The sequence below is a fragment of the Xiphophorus maculatus genome, chromosome 23 (genome assembly GCF_002775205.1).
Source record: "Xiphophorus maculatus strain JP 163 A chromosome 23, X_maculatus-5.0-male, whole genome shotgun sequence".
Classification (NCBI taxonomy): Eukaryota; Metazoa; Chordata; class Actinopteri; order Cyprinodontiformes; family Poeciliidae; genus Xiphophorus; species Xiphophorus maculatus.
This window is the reverse complement of record NC_036465.1, coordinates 9,799,635-9,815,231: the sequence shown is the minus strand read 5'-3', so window position 1 is coordinate 9,815,231 and position 15,597 is coordinate 9,799,635. Positions and strand designations below refer to the sequence as shown.

Below are 15,597 nucleotides of genomic sequence, written 5' to 3'. Positions count from 1 at the left end.
TCTAGAAACTGTTATTCGATTCTCAACAACATTATTGCTATATGGGTCATTCTTACTCTACATAAACAAGTTAATGAATCGGTGGGTCAAATTGTGCTTTTCCTTATGTCATTGGATGTGTGTGGTTCTATTTACTATGGAATTAAAATGAAAGCAAAATCATGGTTTGTAAAGTCAGTTGTTCTTTTCATTTTCACTGCTCATCTGCGCTACTTCCACTCTTCATCTAACTACCCTGGCCTGCATCAAGCGTATAGGAACAGCTGCCTTTCAATAACTCTGATTGGTTTAGACCTCAATAATGCTTCTGTTGTTAAACTATAGGGAGGTTTTTAGTGTCTGAGACTTTTCTTCCTCAAATGTTTGGTCTGTTTTTTATAGTGTCACTATTAGATCAAAATTAGGTCACATTTTACCACCAAGTTGGGTGACCACTAGAGGCCTGAGTCATCTGCATCTTTTTTGTAAGATGGAAATTTTTGCCAAGCTGCACTTTTGAGTTCGTAACAAGTATTCCTCAAGAATTTGCTCTGTAATTGGCTCCATCCATATTTAACCAGCTCTCCTGCTAAGGATCCCCGCAGAATGATGCTGCCACCACCATGTTTTTACAATGATTTTTGATGTATTCAGGCTGTTAGTTCTCTTGGATAAGTAGTTTGTTACTTTTAGGCCAAAAAGTTAAATCTGAGTCATATAAATAAGTGTATTTGTGATTATCTGCAAATGTAAAGGCTGCATTATGTTTTTCACTACAAACATGTTTTTTTCTCTTGTTCTGTTCTCTTGCAGAAGGGGATGAAACTGGCGTGATGGACAGTCTAATGGAAGCTCTGCAGTCTGGAGCAGCTTTCCGTGATCGGCGAAAACGAACACCACGAAATGGTAGGAAGGCAGTTCCTCTGTGGGATCTCCTCTTATCTGTCAGTCTCAGTTTCCTGTCCAGCTCAATGTTATACTTGCAAAGTGATTGGCTTTTGGACTTTATACATCTATGCAAATATTGAACCATCTCAAACCACTTTCGCCTGCTTCAAGTTTATGGACTACAAAGTCCATAAATAATGCTTCATAAACAATCAGTGTCCCAGTGAAGAACAGAAGAAATGTAAGATCCTCTTCGTATTCATAAATCTCTCAGAAACACGACCAAATCCAGTTTGGTTTAATCCGGGTGTTATTCCTCTCTGCCTTCACGAATGGGCTGTGCTCAGGGGAGTCCTACCTTTCAGCAGCGTGAGGGTCAAATGAAATGCAAGTCGAGATTTCTGCAGCTGAGCCACAGGTGCTGCCATCTCCATACCGCCATTAATGGCAGAAGATATTGGGAGGGAATATAAACACCAATGGGGCTGATGAGATGGACAGGAGGATTTGAGTTTTAAATTTGGAGATGGAGACTCAGATGGTAAATAGCTCATTTAATAGCACCGTAATGTTAAACTGCTCACTGTTTTAGTTATTTCATTGCACAGTTTATATTATTTATATGTGGGTATGTAGCTTGCTCTCTCCAAAGAGAAGAGATTGACACATTTTTCAAATAATATCAGTCATCCATATAAGCAAAAAAAATAAAAATACCTAGAGACATTTTTTGCTTTTGAATCTAAATATCAATACTTGACTTTTCTAGGCAGGTTGACTTATTGTAATTCAGTACTTTAACCATATAACTTATAAAGAACAGATCCAAATATGTCCCTGTCCTAATTGATCATCTAGATCCATTGGTCTGTAAGATTATTCTTGCTTTTGACATTTTTTTGTTATTTTTAGTCCTTTCCTGCGAACATTTACTTTGAAAAATTGCGAAGCATTAAAAAAAGTAATGCAGTTCAAACTATGACACAGTAATGGTGTCTAGATGTTAAATTTATTTCCTTGATGGAGGAGAAACTGCCTAAGATATAATTATTATGCAGGATAAGATGGGGATGAAGCAAGAATAGAGAGTAAATAGATGTTTTATAGAAGTGCCCTCATCAAATATATGTTCATTTTGTTCCTGTTCTTGATTATTGTTCTCCATCACACTACTATCGCACACTACTTCATCACACTATTAAATGAGCTACAAAAACTCAATTTTTCTCTACATAAATTTACTCCTCTCCATGTGCATATCAGATATAACAGAACAGAACCAATTGTTTAAAATCTAAAGTAACTTTTAGTGTAGCATCAGATTTCTTTTTCAAAATAATGAAAAAAATTGTGGTGCTGGTGAGTATCAAATGTTTTACTTTTTATTGAGGCCAAAACCTGATACTTGAAATTACACCAAAGACTGGTATTTACTCTAATTTTTAATGTTATCTTATAAAATTGTCCTCTTATTGTTTGGTCTTATTCGTCTCTTCCTATCAGACATTTATGTGTTTTTTTTCTTTCTTCTTTTTTCTCTTTCTTTGGGATTTGTTCTACGTCAAATGTGTCACCTCTGATGGATTTTTCTCTCTTCCTTTTTCACCTTCCTTTTTCTTTCCTTATTCCTTTGACTGCCCACGTTGTTACAGGTGATCAAAGCCCTTCCAGTCCAGCCTCTCGGTGGCCGGGTGCTAACTATGGTAACAGAACTCTAGGTGTGTTTTTATTTCACTGCCTTTCTTAACCCAGACCCAGCACGATTGTTGGTCCTACACTGCACTGCTCCTGGCTGTGTAACTCGCATGTCCTTCCTGTCAGAACACGTAATTTCAGCTGGTCTATGAAAAAGCAGAGTCCTGTGCTGAGCTGCCAACATTTTTTTACTCGGAAATTACATTTTGGGGAGTGCGAGATGTGTATTGTTCTTTTAAAGTTCAACTTATCAAAATGCAACATGGATAACACGAATTAACATATGAAATTAGATTCACTTGAGTCTCATTTTACGATAACTATCTTCTTTTATCATTAAAAAATGGCCCTAAATTTATAGGTATGAAATATCTGTCTAGACAAGGGGAAAACTTGATGTTTCGCCACTATTACCTCAGCCTGGAAGCTCTTTTGGATAATAAATTAAAAAACAGAGAATCACATTCAAGCTGGTGTTATGTGTATATTAGGTGAAGAGATGAGATCAAATATCAAGCCCAGTAAATTTTATAACACATAAATATCATTGTGGTCATCAGTGGAGGCAAACACTTTGATATCACTCTGATAAAATGGACTGTTTAACTAGTTGAAAGATTTGGAAACATTTTATTTTTGAATGTATTTTAAGAAAAAATCTTAAAAGTAATTTGAATAGTTTAATAACTAGAGAAATTAGATCAATTTAACCTCTTAGATCAATTTAATTCTTCATACTCTACTACGATGGGTAATTCTAGCTAACTAGTTTTAAAAACCTTGAACACAATGTTTACATTAAGTTTCATGTTCAAAATCCAAAATTTCTGAAAACCTTAAGAGAAAAAAAGCAGCTCCAGTGAAACTCTCCTTTATACAACTCAGACGTAGCTACATCTGAAGCTAATTATTTTGGCAAACATGTAGAAAGGTTGTCTGGAGAGCCTGGTTATTGATTTCACCCCATCTAGAGACAAACATTTTCTTCTGTCAGAAAATGGGGAAAAAAGTAAAAAATAATAAATAAAAAAATCCGAAGAGAAAACGTCTTATGCTCATAAACAAAAGCTGCGGTCACCTCTGAGGTCTGGCTGTTGACTCCCTCCTTGACCTCTCTCTAGGTCAAACAGCTAAAGTTTTCCCCAACATCCACAGATAATATGAATCTTTCTCATGGGTGTGACTGCCTCACGGTTAACAGGTTTAGCTTGCTAGCATAGTTCAGGCTAGCATTAGCTCAGTCGCTAACCTCACTAAAGCTGGAAACAAACCTAAATCCTTGATCCAGCACAAACATGTTCAGACACAAAATGTATTACAGTCCTCAACCTAAATCAAGTTTATATATTTATTAAAAATGAAGCCCAAACAACATGAAAGACTGGCTGTTTTCTGACAAACACTACAAACAACTGAGAATGAATCAATATCTTGAGTAAAATATCTTGAGTAAAATTCATATTGAGATGTTGAATTAATGTTGCATATTTTCTGTTTTTATGAATCCTTTTTCATAGTTCAAAGTGAATCCCAAAACTTACCACAAGCCTTAAAGCAGTCAAAGCACTCAGCACATTTTTCTGTACTGTGGATCAGTCAGATGGTTTTACTGTCTGTCCTGTTGGGCTGCATGGTAACTGAATGATATCACTTTCTGTCTTGTAGCAGTTTAAGGACATTTTCTGCTTCTGTAGTGTTTAGGTCACTTGAAATGTTTTTTTTTCTTCTGTGTATCAGTAAATTTGCCACACATTTTTGTTGTAGATGTTATGTACCAGCACACTAGATAGTTTGCTTTCTGAAGACTTGCAAACTTTTATGCTTTACTGGCTGTTCGATTGTCTTGTTTTTACTGTTATAACAATTTTGCATGACAAGATATGTGTGGCAGGAGTGTGATGTTGAAGAAACTGAAAAAATTAGACTCTGATAAGTTTATGGCAACTTTTAAATGACGTTAATCAGATTAAGAGATTATGTTAATTGGAAAGCTTTTACAGATGCATTTAATGAGCAAGAAGTGGACTTTGATAAGACGACGCCTTGTGCAGTAAAACACCTTTAAAATATATTAGCACTCTGGTGGGGTAGAGGGACTCCTTCAAGAAATAACTACTCTAAGAGTTGGACTGGAGTCAGAAAACTTATTCCTCAGCTGTCTACATTGGAAATACTGAGTAAAAAGTGTTTTGGTTGGTCATAAATCCCCAGACAAAAACTGTTACATCCTGTGTTCCACAACCAATGAAAGCTGTCAAAGGCTATGTCTGTTGTATGAGACATGCCCTGGCTTTAAATGACGACATCTTTGGCAGATTAAATGGCTCCTACAGAGGGAACATCCTCAAACTCCATGAGAAGGAGTCAGAAAACTGACGGAAAGGGAAAGTTGGACTTGGTTCATTGGACATTTCCACAAAATTAAATAGAACATTTGGTGCCATTTTCATTTTTGTGCTTCCTAAGAAAAGATGGCAACCAGAGTTAAAGTTACATTTAAAACATTGAATAATATTAACCAGTTTATAAACGTCAATTTTCCAATCTAAATACCAGAAAAGTAAGTACTGGATTTGTCCAAGAGATATGTGTTCATGGAGTTTAAACATGTACCAATAACTACAGCCATCTTTATTAAAAAAGCTCTAATTTTAAGCTTATTTAAACATTGAATTTTTTTCACCATTTTCCCATCCCTTTTGATATCAGGGTTTCTTTAAAAATGTTGAATGATTTGAAGCTGAATCATCTGATTTATAGGACTCAAAAGGTCCAGGTTTCATTTATGCTCTCCAAAATTACATCTTTTCATATCTTAAAATTATTCCACGTTTGTTCATTTATTGTGTGTGTAACTCTGCCTTAGAAATTTGAGTGTTGCTAATTTGTGATAAAGCTGCATGATGCAGCAAACAGAGCTGTTGGAAGAAACTTATTCCCAGATAATTAGTTTCTCGAATGAGCTTTGCAAAAGAATCTGGGTTGTAAATATGCCTCATTATACTTTGTTCAGATGTTTAAATTAAACCTGTTCTTCTAACCTTATCAACTGGAACCTATTTCCTCATGGGAAACTGTATAATCAGCATAGTTTGTATTAAGGAGTTTTTTAAATTGTATTTTATTTTTTCAGGATTGATGTTTAAGTTAGGTAACTTTGATTTAAAAGTACTATAGTTAGGTTAGTTCATAGCTATTTTTTTATTTAAATCACAAGTTCTTAACGTAATTTACTGTGCTTTGCAGAAACCTGGGAAATGCTTGACAGCTGAATGAGTGACTCCTGTGCCCTGAAAATCTTTAAATGTCTGTAAACGTGACTAATAAATTTGTATATATGACAGATGTATAGCACCTCTGCTCTCACTATATGAGCTATACAGGATGACAAACCTACCCTGTCTTTGTTTCAGAGTTGAAGCAGATATTTTATCTAAACCTCTGTATTCCTTTGACCCATTTTCCAGTTTTTTTCTTTGAGACAACAAACAAGATTTGGTGGTTTTATTTCCTGTTGGGGACTGCATCAGATTCTTCCCAGGAAACTTTGTTTCCTCCTAGTGAACAACAATTTTAAAGCCACCCGCATGTACTAAGCATCTGAAGATCACTGTTTACTGATATCGGGCTGCATGGACGCTCTACTCTGAAGTTGATGAGAGGAGAAAATCCTTCTCCATCTGCCATTTTTAAAGATACAATAAGTAAATTAATTTTCATTTGCCTTACGAGAAGGGCAGATATATTTCTACATGTTTTAAACTTTAGAGGGCAGATTTTTAAGTTTGGTGATACTCATTCATGATTGATGGTTACATGACTAAACATGTCACTTAATGTTGCTTTTGATGGGTTGGTCTTGACTGAAATCTAAGGAAAGATGCCCCAGCTTTTTTCATACACTTTCATTTAGCATTTTTGTTTCCTCCCTGATCTGCTGGGATTGACAGCATTTTTATGTCATGTTTTCCACTAGTAAAAAGAAGACTCTCGTAGCAGTTTTAACAGTCAGTGTGCCAAATCTATTCAATCCTGCCTGTCATGTTGGTTGTAATCTCATTCTTTAAAGCTTGATTAACCTCCTGTCATCTTTAAACGAGCAGCATGTACCAGAGAGAGCCTGTCAGAGACGCAACAAGAGTCTTCGCTAACGTCAAAAAAGGAGCTAATTTAAAGCCAGCATGCCATTCTCCCTCATCCTTTAGGCCATACTGCACTTCACCAGTCTACCTCGAGTGTCAGGCTGAGCACAATCCTAGGCCCCGCCAGTCACAATTACACCCAATTCCAAAAGCATTTCCTATTTCCTTGTCTCCACTTTGTGTAAGATGGAAAATCTAACCCCGAGGGCCCCAGTCATGTGTTATGCAATTACACCAGCCATTCCTAATTCAGCACACAGAACTTGGGTAGATTGATGGAAACCAGCAAAGCTGTGTTTCTGCAGTGGGTTCATTCTCATTTCAACATGATTATTTGTAGATTATCTCTTTGTTTTTATAACAATTTGACATTTAAATACTCATTTATTTATTTACAGACTCATGAAATTAGATTTGTTTTATGTATAGAAAAAAGTTTCACATTTTAGCAGCATGAATACAGTGAAGTCCACAGACTTTACTTTTCACCTGGGTTTTAGTTTGGCTGTGGACTCCAGGTGTAGGCATTTCTCTAAATTAAACTTTCTGATGGAAGCTTATAATATGGCTCTAAGGCATAATCTGGGTTTTCTACAACCCTGATCCATGGCTGAGAAAGTCTCATCAGATATTTGCTTTGCTCTCCTCCATCTTAGTAGACTTTGGGGTGGGGAGGATGAAGGTGACAGCATCTCCTTAACTCTTCAGACCATGGGCTACAGTGAATCTGCTACACAGTTCACTTAAATTAGTTGGCAAATGGGTACACAGTATTACGACAGTGAGCTTTGGGTGACATCTACAAATCTAAACCACACACCTGTTTGGTCTTTTGTGTAGATTAATTTCTAATGATTATATCTTGATTACTGGAGAGCTGCAGTGCCCTCAAAAAGTATTCATACTTCTTGGACTTTGTCATGATGCAACCACAAACCTCAATATATTTTATTTTGATTTAATGTGATAATGGGGAATGATGGGGATAATGGGGAAAGAGAATGTGTAGTTTATAAATCTGAAATTCATATTTGTTACAGGTTAATTTTCTAAACTACAAAAAAGTAACTGTTAGGGAAGCTTAAATATGAAAAATTGGACTGATATTGATATCTGATAGTAACACTGGTGTTGTGCCAGATTTACCAATATTTCATTTGATAATTGTTTTATCCAATTACTCGATTAATCGTAAGAATAATCGATAGATTACTCGATTACTAAAATATTTGTTTACAACAGCCCTAGTTACCATGTAATTTAGATGTGTTTCTTGCTCTTCGTGAATCTGACTATTCACTAAGAAGTCTCTGAGGAAGTTGAATTTATAGTACTTTGATTAAATTACACAGTGGTGGACTTTACTGACTTGTTCGCTTCCAACGGCAATTGGGTGTTCTAAATTTTATTTAGGGATATTAGAATCCAAAGGGCTAAAAAAAGGGGCTGTTTTTATTTTTATCTGTAAAAAATAAACCGCATAAACAGGATTTCATTTTTTTTTAAAGTGAGTGAGATACCTCAATATTTTATCTCCTATTCCCTTTCTTGTGAGGCAGTTACCTGGGAATCTGGCAGGAGATTGGTGGGTAGAGAGCAGGAGCCTCTCATACATCCTGGCTCATTGATTTTCGGTCAGGGATGAAAGCCACAGACTCACTAGGTCTTTCGTACTGGGGTGGGGGGCCATCCCAAAAGACACATCAATCAGATTTCAAAGAGAGCCAAGCCAATCTTATTTATTTACTGTCTCTTCATTGTCATTACAATCCCAAAGCAGGGTCCCACTTCCCTTCCCTTTCTGCACCAGTTACCAGTGTTATCCTGCTTCACCTTCACAAGCCAGTCCATCAAAAGTTCCCAAAGCCAAAAGAGACCATTAGGAGACCTCCGAACTTTATACATGCTTTTTTGGTTTTGTATAATACATTTTACCTGATCTCTATGGCAATTGTGTAAACATTTGCAAATACTGGGGAAAATGTATTTAAATTTATCCCCTAGTATAATAAAAACTCATGTTATACGTATTAACAATCTGGCATCAAATTTCCTAATATAGTCATCGCTCCAGGCACAACACACTGAAACAGCTCGTGTTTTCTTGACAGAGATGCTCTTCACTTCTCCTTGCATTAGATTAAACTAATACAATGCCCTAAAATAAGAGAATACCACACTGAATCAACAATGAAAAATCCTGTTGGCCTACAGCCTTTCTGGAAATGATAACAAACCAGCAGGACATTGACTTTTAGAAGAGGAAGATCTTAAAGAGTGAGCTGCCTTGTCTGTTTCAGGGAGAAGTTCACCATAAAGGGCTAATAAACAGTCATAATGTTAATGACTATACCAGGCTGCTTTAGGACATATCTGACATTACACAAATGATAATGCTCGTCAAGTTCAAGGGTTTTTCTTGCTTAATTGCTTGAAAACCAACAGTTAATTTAAGACAAATGCCTGAAGTTTATTGTTGAGAATTTGTCTTTTAAGATATGCTTCTCGAGATAAGGAATATGCCAGTGTTTTCCTATGTCAGCTGAATTGTGATGTCTTTAACACCTATTCTCATTATGTCTCTTTGCTATCAGCATCACCTTGATCTGATGAACCACGCTATGTTCGGCTTGGCAGCTATTTAGTCATCTTCCTCTTGATCACAAGAAAAATCAGGCATTTTGTCTCTTAAATTAAATACCAGGAAGCGATAGTGATCGTAATTCCCTCAGCAATTAATTTGCTCACACATATGTTGCACCTATCGTTTTATCTTACCGTGTTGTCTGTCAGCCTCCCTGGCAGTTGTTCTCATACACACACTCCAGCTGATGTCACATATCAGATATACAACTGCTGCAGGGTGTCTCCGAGTCGAAGGCTTTGCCTCCTCAACTTTTGGCCTCTACTGCTGGGTGTTGATAGATGTTATTCATTGGGGCTGCCCTCACGGCGCTCCTACAGGAAGAGGAGCTAACGTGATTTGGGGCAAAGAGACCCGTAGGGTTTCATGCTACAGCTCAGATGGCTTAGTAGATGTGAGATATCAATAGGGTAGATGAGAAAACCGTTCTGTAGAGACGCGCTGTGAGAAATCTATCACCTGTTTCTTACAGATAAGGATATTTATCAACAACCAAAGAGAAAGGCAGATGAGAAAGAGTTTAAGTACAGTCCAGTTTATTCATGTGGTGCAAATATGTAATAAATGTCATGTGTAACCAAAAACACATTAGGTTGATTACAAATATACAGAAATCACATTTATTCTATGATGTCACATTGATTTCAAAAACCCTAATTACTTTTAAAAAATCACAATGGCGTATTTATTAATCGATAGAGCACATAGCGCCATGTGAGGTCCATGAAAGCATCCCAGTGAGCACCCAAACACGCCTCCTTCACTCATCTGTGTGCTCTTACAGGAATATTGCGCTTGCTTTCTGCATTTGGTTGGTGTAGTTTTTAGCCGGGGCGGTAACTTATTCCAGTCGCCAGATTTTCAGTTAAAATCAAGTGACAATCAGCTTGGGACTTTGCCTAATAGCAGAAGAAGAATGCAAGGTGGAAGAGGACAAAGAAGAATAAGAATGCAAGAGAAAGGAAAGTTTGACTATTATTTTTTTCTAAATTATTTTTTTAGTTTTGCCTTTCCTTTCTCCTTACCTTCTTATTGTTTTTTTGTTCTCCTCTACCTCCACTTCTTCTATTAGGATAAGTCCTGTATAGGCTGTCACCAAATCCCAGCAAAAAAATTCAGCCAATCAGATCAATCAGAAAAGTTACCACCACTATCTGACACTATTTGTTCTCCTCTACCTCCACTTCTTCTATTAGGATAAGTCCTGTATAGGCTGTCACCAAATCCCAGCAAAAAAATTCAGCCAATCAGATCAATCAGAAAAGTTACCACCACTATCTGACAAATACGCCCTCTAAGTACAGTTAATGACATTTTAATTCACATTATTGTACCAATTGATCAGAAGTTATCAATTGATGTTGCAGCAATCCCTTCACCTGAGCAAGTCTGATGGGAGAAGAGAAAATGAACAATTAGCTTAGTTAAATATTCAGCTCAAGGTTCCTTACGTATATTTGAGCAATATTTTCTTACTCTGTTGGTACAGAGCTGCACTGGTGTAAAAAGTGGTTAGCGCCCGCCTGGCGAACCAATACTGAACATCCCACCTCCAAGCAAATCTGTTTACTACCCCATCCTATTCACTAACTTCACCGCATTAGCACTGAGTTGTGAGTTCGTATTACTCGCTCTCCAAACAATATTGGCTTTCAAGTATGTGGGCAGTTAAGAGAGGTCACCCCAAGTGTAAATTGTCAATACTAGATCCATTTTAGAGGGCAAATGTGCTTTGGAGGGCCCCATAATGGAAGGTTTTATCTTATTTTTACCCAGGGCACATTCCCACAATAAGATTGATGCCACTCACTGTTTGATGAATTCCTAATAGACCTATAAACTTGCAGAGCTTAAAGACAAAGGAATGCCTGCGAAAGCCAAATACAGGCGATGCGATAGGACCATCCCACCGGCTGAAAAATTACCCTCATATCATTTCAATGGAAACTCGCCCGAGCTATCATGCTTAGTGCTGAAGGATGGGCAACTTGTGTCGGTTGAATTAAACCTTATTTATCGCTCATTAGGCATAGAGCGGAGCCAACTGATGATCAGAGGGAAAATAATGTGCAGTGGAATAGGATGCCACCCTGCATGGTTATGCATTCCTCCAACAATAAGACACGGTGGCAAAATCAAATCCCTTTTTCTCTCCTGTCACATTTCTCCTCTCCTTTAACATGATGTGACTATTATTAAAATATAAGTTATAATGTCCGGGCTGATGTTTGCATTTGAAGTGTCAGCTATAATCTTACGATCTGTCAGACGGAAAGTAACAGAATTAATTTTTTCGCTTCTTTTCTTGGCAGCCTTGATGTGATGATTTGTAATATTGAGGCATAAAAGCACTATGTACCTGGCAGTGACTGATAAAGGTAATTCCCTTAAATACAAAGACAAGATATGCAGAAACATTATTTAATGTTCTATTCAGCTTGTAGTTTTAGTCAAACAGATATTAGAGCAGAAGGAATCTCAGTAAATGTGACTCACGTTCGCTTTTAAATAGCTGGATACCGTGACGCACAGCCTCCTTTTTTAAAGAAGTCACAATAAATTAAACATGTTTAACTGCAGGTTTATTAAACCCCTTGTACTTTCCAGAGTGCACGAAAGTTGAGATTGCAAAGTTAAAGTAATTTTATGGTTTTACTGAGGCTTTCTGAACTTTAACCATTACAATAATGTTCGACCAAAGTAAGAAATTAATAATTACTATGGGTAAAATTATCACTTGTGTCTGTTCTTTGCTCTGAGCTCTATAATTATGTCACTTTCTTTCTTTGTTTTAAGCTTTTAGCAGAATTAGGATAAGAGGTTTTTCAATATTAAAATTGTTTATTGTGACAATATTTACAGTGTTAGCTATTTGCCCTTTTGGTGAATATGTTTAAAAATCGTTTAAAATAAATTGCATAATAAAATTAGCAGACCTCTCAATAAAAAAAATAAATTCAGTCTTTTTTTGCCCTTTTATACAACAAGGGAAACACTTTTTGCAACACTCCTGGTAGCAGACTTGTTGGTGCCCCATCTGTCAACACTTTTACCCCTCTTACTAATAGGGCAGTACTAGTCTTTGAACACATTTTATAAGGTTGGAGCTTACAGAGAAAGAGAACTTTAACTATTCTTCTTTCTCTTTAGATGGTCCTAGATTATTGATACTCTTATAAGCTCACAACTGAGTTATTTCTGCCTGATTTAGGCCCCGTCCACATGGGATAGTTTTTTTTTATACTAGTCATTAGTTTCAAAAACATCTGCGTCGACACAGGATTGTTTCCAGAAATGTTTTCATCTACATGGAAACAACCCAAAACACCATTTTTACTCCCCCACACCTGTAACTGGTGCTAAACATGGAGTGTGGAACATGAGCGTAATGCCTCCACACCAGGTTGGCGATAAACACAACAAGAAAACAGGATTGGTGAACAGCAAAGCGTGAGTGGAGTCTTAGAACTATTTGCATCAGCTGCTGCAACATAGTCATGAACGAACGTGTAATCTGACATTGTTGATAGGTTAAGCAAGTACGTCAAACGTTTTTGCTGTGCACATGAATACACAAGGACAACATTTTCACTTTGTAACCAATTTATTATTTATTTTTTTATTATTAATTGAGTCTAGCAACCCAATTTCACTCAATATGTAAATTTTAAATGTAAAGTTGAATGACGGTAGGTCTTTCTATGTCTATGTTTCCAGAAAAGAAAACGTTTAGGTTCCCCAAAGTATTTCATTTCCATATTCCAAGGTAAAAAAATGTAGGTATGGGTCCAAAACGCCACTGATGAATGTTGGTTTGGTATCTGGTGAACCTTAGTTATACTGATTTGACCCATTTATGAGTTATTTTCAAATTTATGTCAAATTCCACCAACTTTAATAATTAAAATATTAATAGTTAAAAGTTGCTAGAAACTGTCCAACTTAAAAAAGTGAGACATGAATTAGAAATTACTTTATACATGTTTATTTGAAAGGAAGATTAAGCTGCTGCCATAAAAGATGAACCAATTTCACAAGTCGAAAGAAAGAAATCTCCATCTTTATGCTCATGTGTGAAATGGATATTTAAAAATGTTGTTGACATTTAAAAAATCAGCCCAGAATCTTAGCATTATGTGCACATTTGCACCTCCCTAACATTTTAATGGGTGTGTGAGTGTTGCTGTTATCAATTTGCTTTATCGGCCCACAAAAAAAAAAGAAATATGATTGAAGCAGGGCAATACTTGAAACTGTGACTTAAAGTAAATCTGTTGTCCTCGTATGTGGAACATACAGACATGAGAGAGAGAGTGGAAAATAGAAAGACATCAGTAAAATGGAGTGTGTATATAGTGTTCTTATGGAGAGATGTATAAGTAGTGATACCAGTAAAGAAAGCAAAAGAGAACATCAGGGTTAAATAAAGTACAAAATTCTAAAAAAAAAAAAAAAAACAACCACTGATGTACCTTTATTGTTACACAAAAAGAAATACATTCCCATACCGAGTGTGCAATCAGCAAGAATGCTGCCTACACTCAGGCAGGCCTGCCCCCAGTCAAGCATGATTTCGCTTGACATTCTTCCATCACTAATGCTGACTGATGCCCATTTGCTAGGCTCCTCATATTTATTTATTTATCTGTTTATTTGTGTCAACTTTATTTATTGATGTGCCTCAAGGATGCTGTGAGATGGCAAATATCCATTTGTCCATATAGGGCAGTTAGGTAAGAGAAAGGCTGCACACGTGAGTGAACAAAAGACAGAGGAAGGATGGAGTTCGGCTTTTTATTTAGATCCCAGCAGCTGAAATTGGTATTGCTGTTCAAGTAATGGAAAAGTTGCCGTGCCTATTTAGTTACTTTGTGCTAATCCCAGTGGTTTAACTCCTGCTCTCTATTTTTCCCTCTTTAGGCTTCTATTTGGTTAGTGTTTGATGGAGGAATTTTAGTTGGTTCAAATTACCTTTCTCTAAGCTTTAGCAGCACTCTCAGCCCTATTATGTTCATGCAGCACATTGCCTTTGTCCTTGTCCTGCAATTCAGTTGGACATCAAATGGTCTTCTCTTTTAAAGCGCTGTTCATAATACCTGCTATTTTCTGTTTAAATCAATCATTTGATGTTTTTGGATCGTGGCCTTATGTTTTGTCATAGCTGCATGCTGATAGAAAATGCCCTCTCAGTTGTGATTCTGATGATGCAATTATAGTGCAATGAGTGCATAATGACTATAATTGTTTATTTACATAGTGACATATTTGTTGTTATCTGTAGAGTGAATAGCAGTAATAATTACCAACTCATGAGCTGTTTGAGCTCATGAGTTGCCTTTAAAAGGTGTCTCTGCACAGAGATGCTACTGAAATACAAAGACGGTCAAAATTAAATATATTTAGTCAAATCATTCTCATATAAAATAGCAAAGATTTGTTACCATAATCAGATTTACTTACAAATAATTCTCATAGTCCAGGAAAAATATTTGGCATTATTCTTGTGACGCCCAAGCAGAGTTTTGAACTCTAGTCACCAGTCAAACTCTAGGCCTACATTTAACGGAGACTCCATTGGAGAACTTTTAAAAACTGTTCTTCATCTAATGCTTGAACATAGCTGAATCAACTTATGGTTTAATCCCAGGCATCTGCAGAACTTTGACAAGTAGAGGAAGTGTTTGACCATTTGAATCAACTGTTTTGGACGGGAGACAAATTTAAGGCCTTGAGAACTAGAGCTGAAAACCTGTGTCAATTATTCAGCAAAAACACTGGGCAAAACTTTTTTATTTCTATATCTGCAAAGCTGGTTAAAGTTTATCCCAAAAGACTTGGAGCTGTAACTGTTGACTCAAGGGATATCATTTTTTTGTTTTGTTTTTTGGAAAAAAGCTCAAAAACGTATGTGTACGCTACTTTGTGTTAGCTATTTTCATACAATCCCATCAAAATACAAATATTTTTGTAGTTTTGGGTTGTAAATATTCCTGCAAGGCACTGTTGGAAAAAAAGAGCGAAAAATCCAGTTGTTTTTGGTCTCTGCACCAACAGTAACAGCACACATCTCCTTCTACTGTGCGCTTCAAAAATGAGTTTTAAAAATCCTAAAATATTTTACCACACACCTCAAGTGGCGCAAGAAGGAATGCGTAACCACGCAGCACCTTCACAACACTCAGCTGGAGTGGATTGACATCAGCCACTCTGAGTTTATCTGGATTCATACAAAACAGTTATTGTTGTGCT

At 36.6% G+C, this 15,597-nt stretch overlaps 1 protein-coding gene across 4 annotated transcripts in view; it reads left to right on the top strand.

Moving 5' to 3' along the window:
• The window catches only part of diaph2 (diaphanous related formin 2), a 454,593-nt gene that overhangs the window by 387,073 nt on the left and 51,923 nt on the right, over positions 1-15,597 (top strand). For 2 of the 4 annotated variants that reach the window (XM_023328253.1, XM_023328255.1), the window contains 2 exons: positions 793-885; positions 2,520-2,585. In XM_023328253.1, coding sequence (XP_023184021.1) covers positions 793-885; positions 2,520-2,585 — 159 coding nt within the window. The remainder of the gene's footprint in view (positions 1-792; positions 886-2,519; positions 2,586-15,597) is intronic. The other 2 variants (XM_023328254.1, XM_023328256.1) reach the window with 2 other exon arrangements.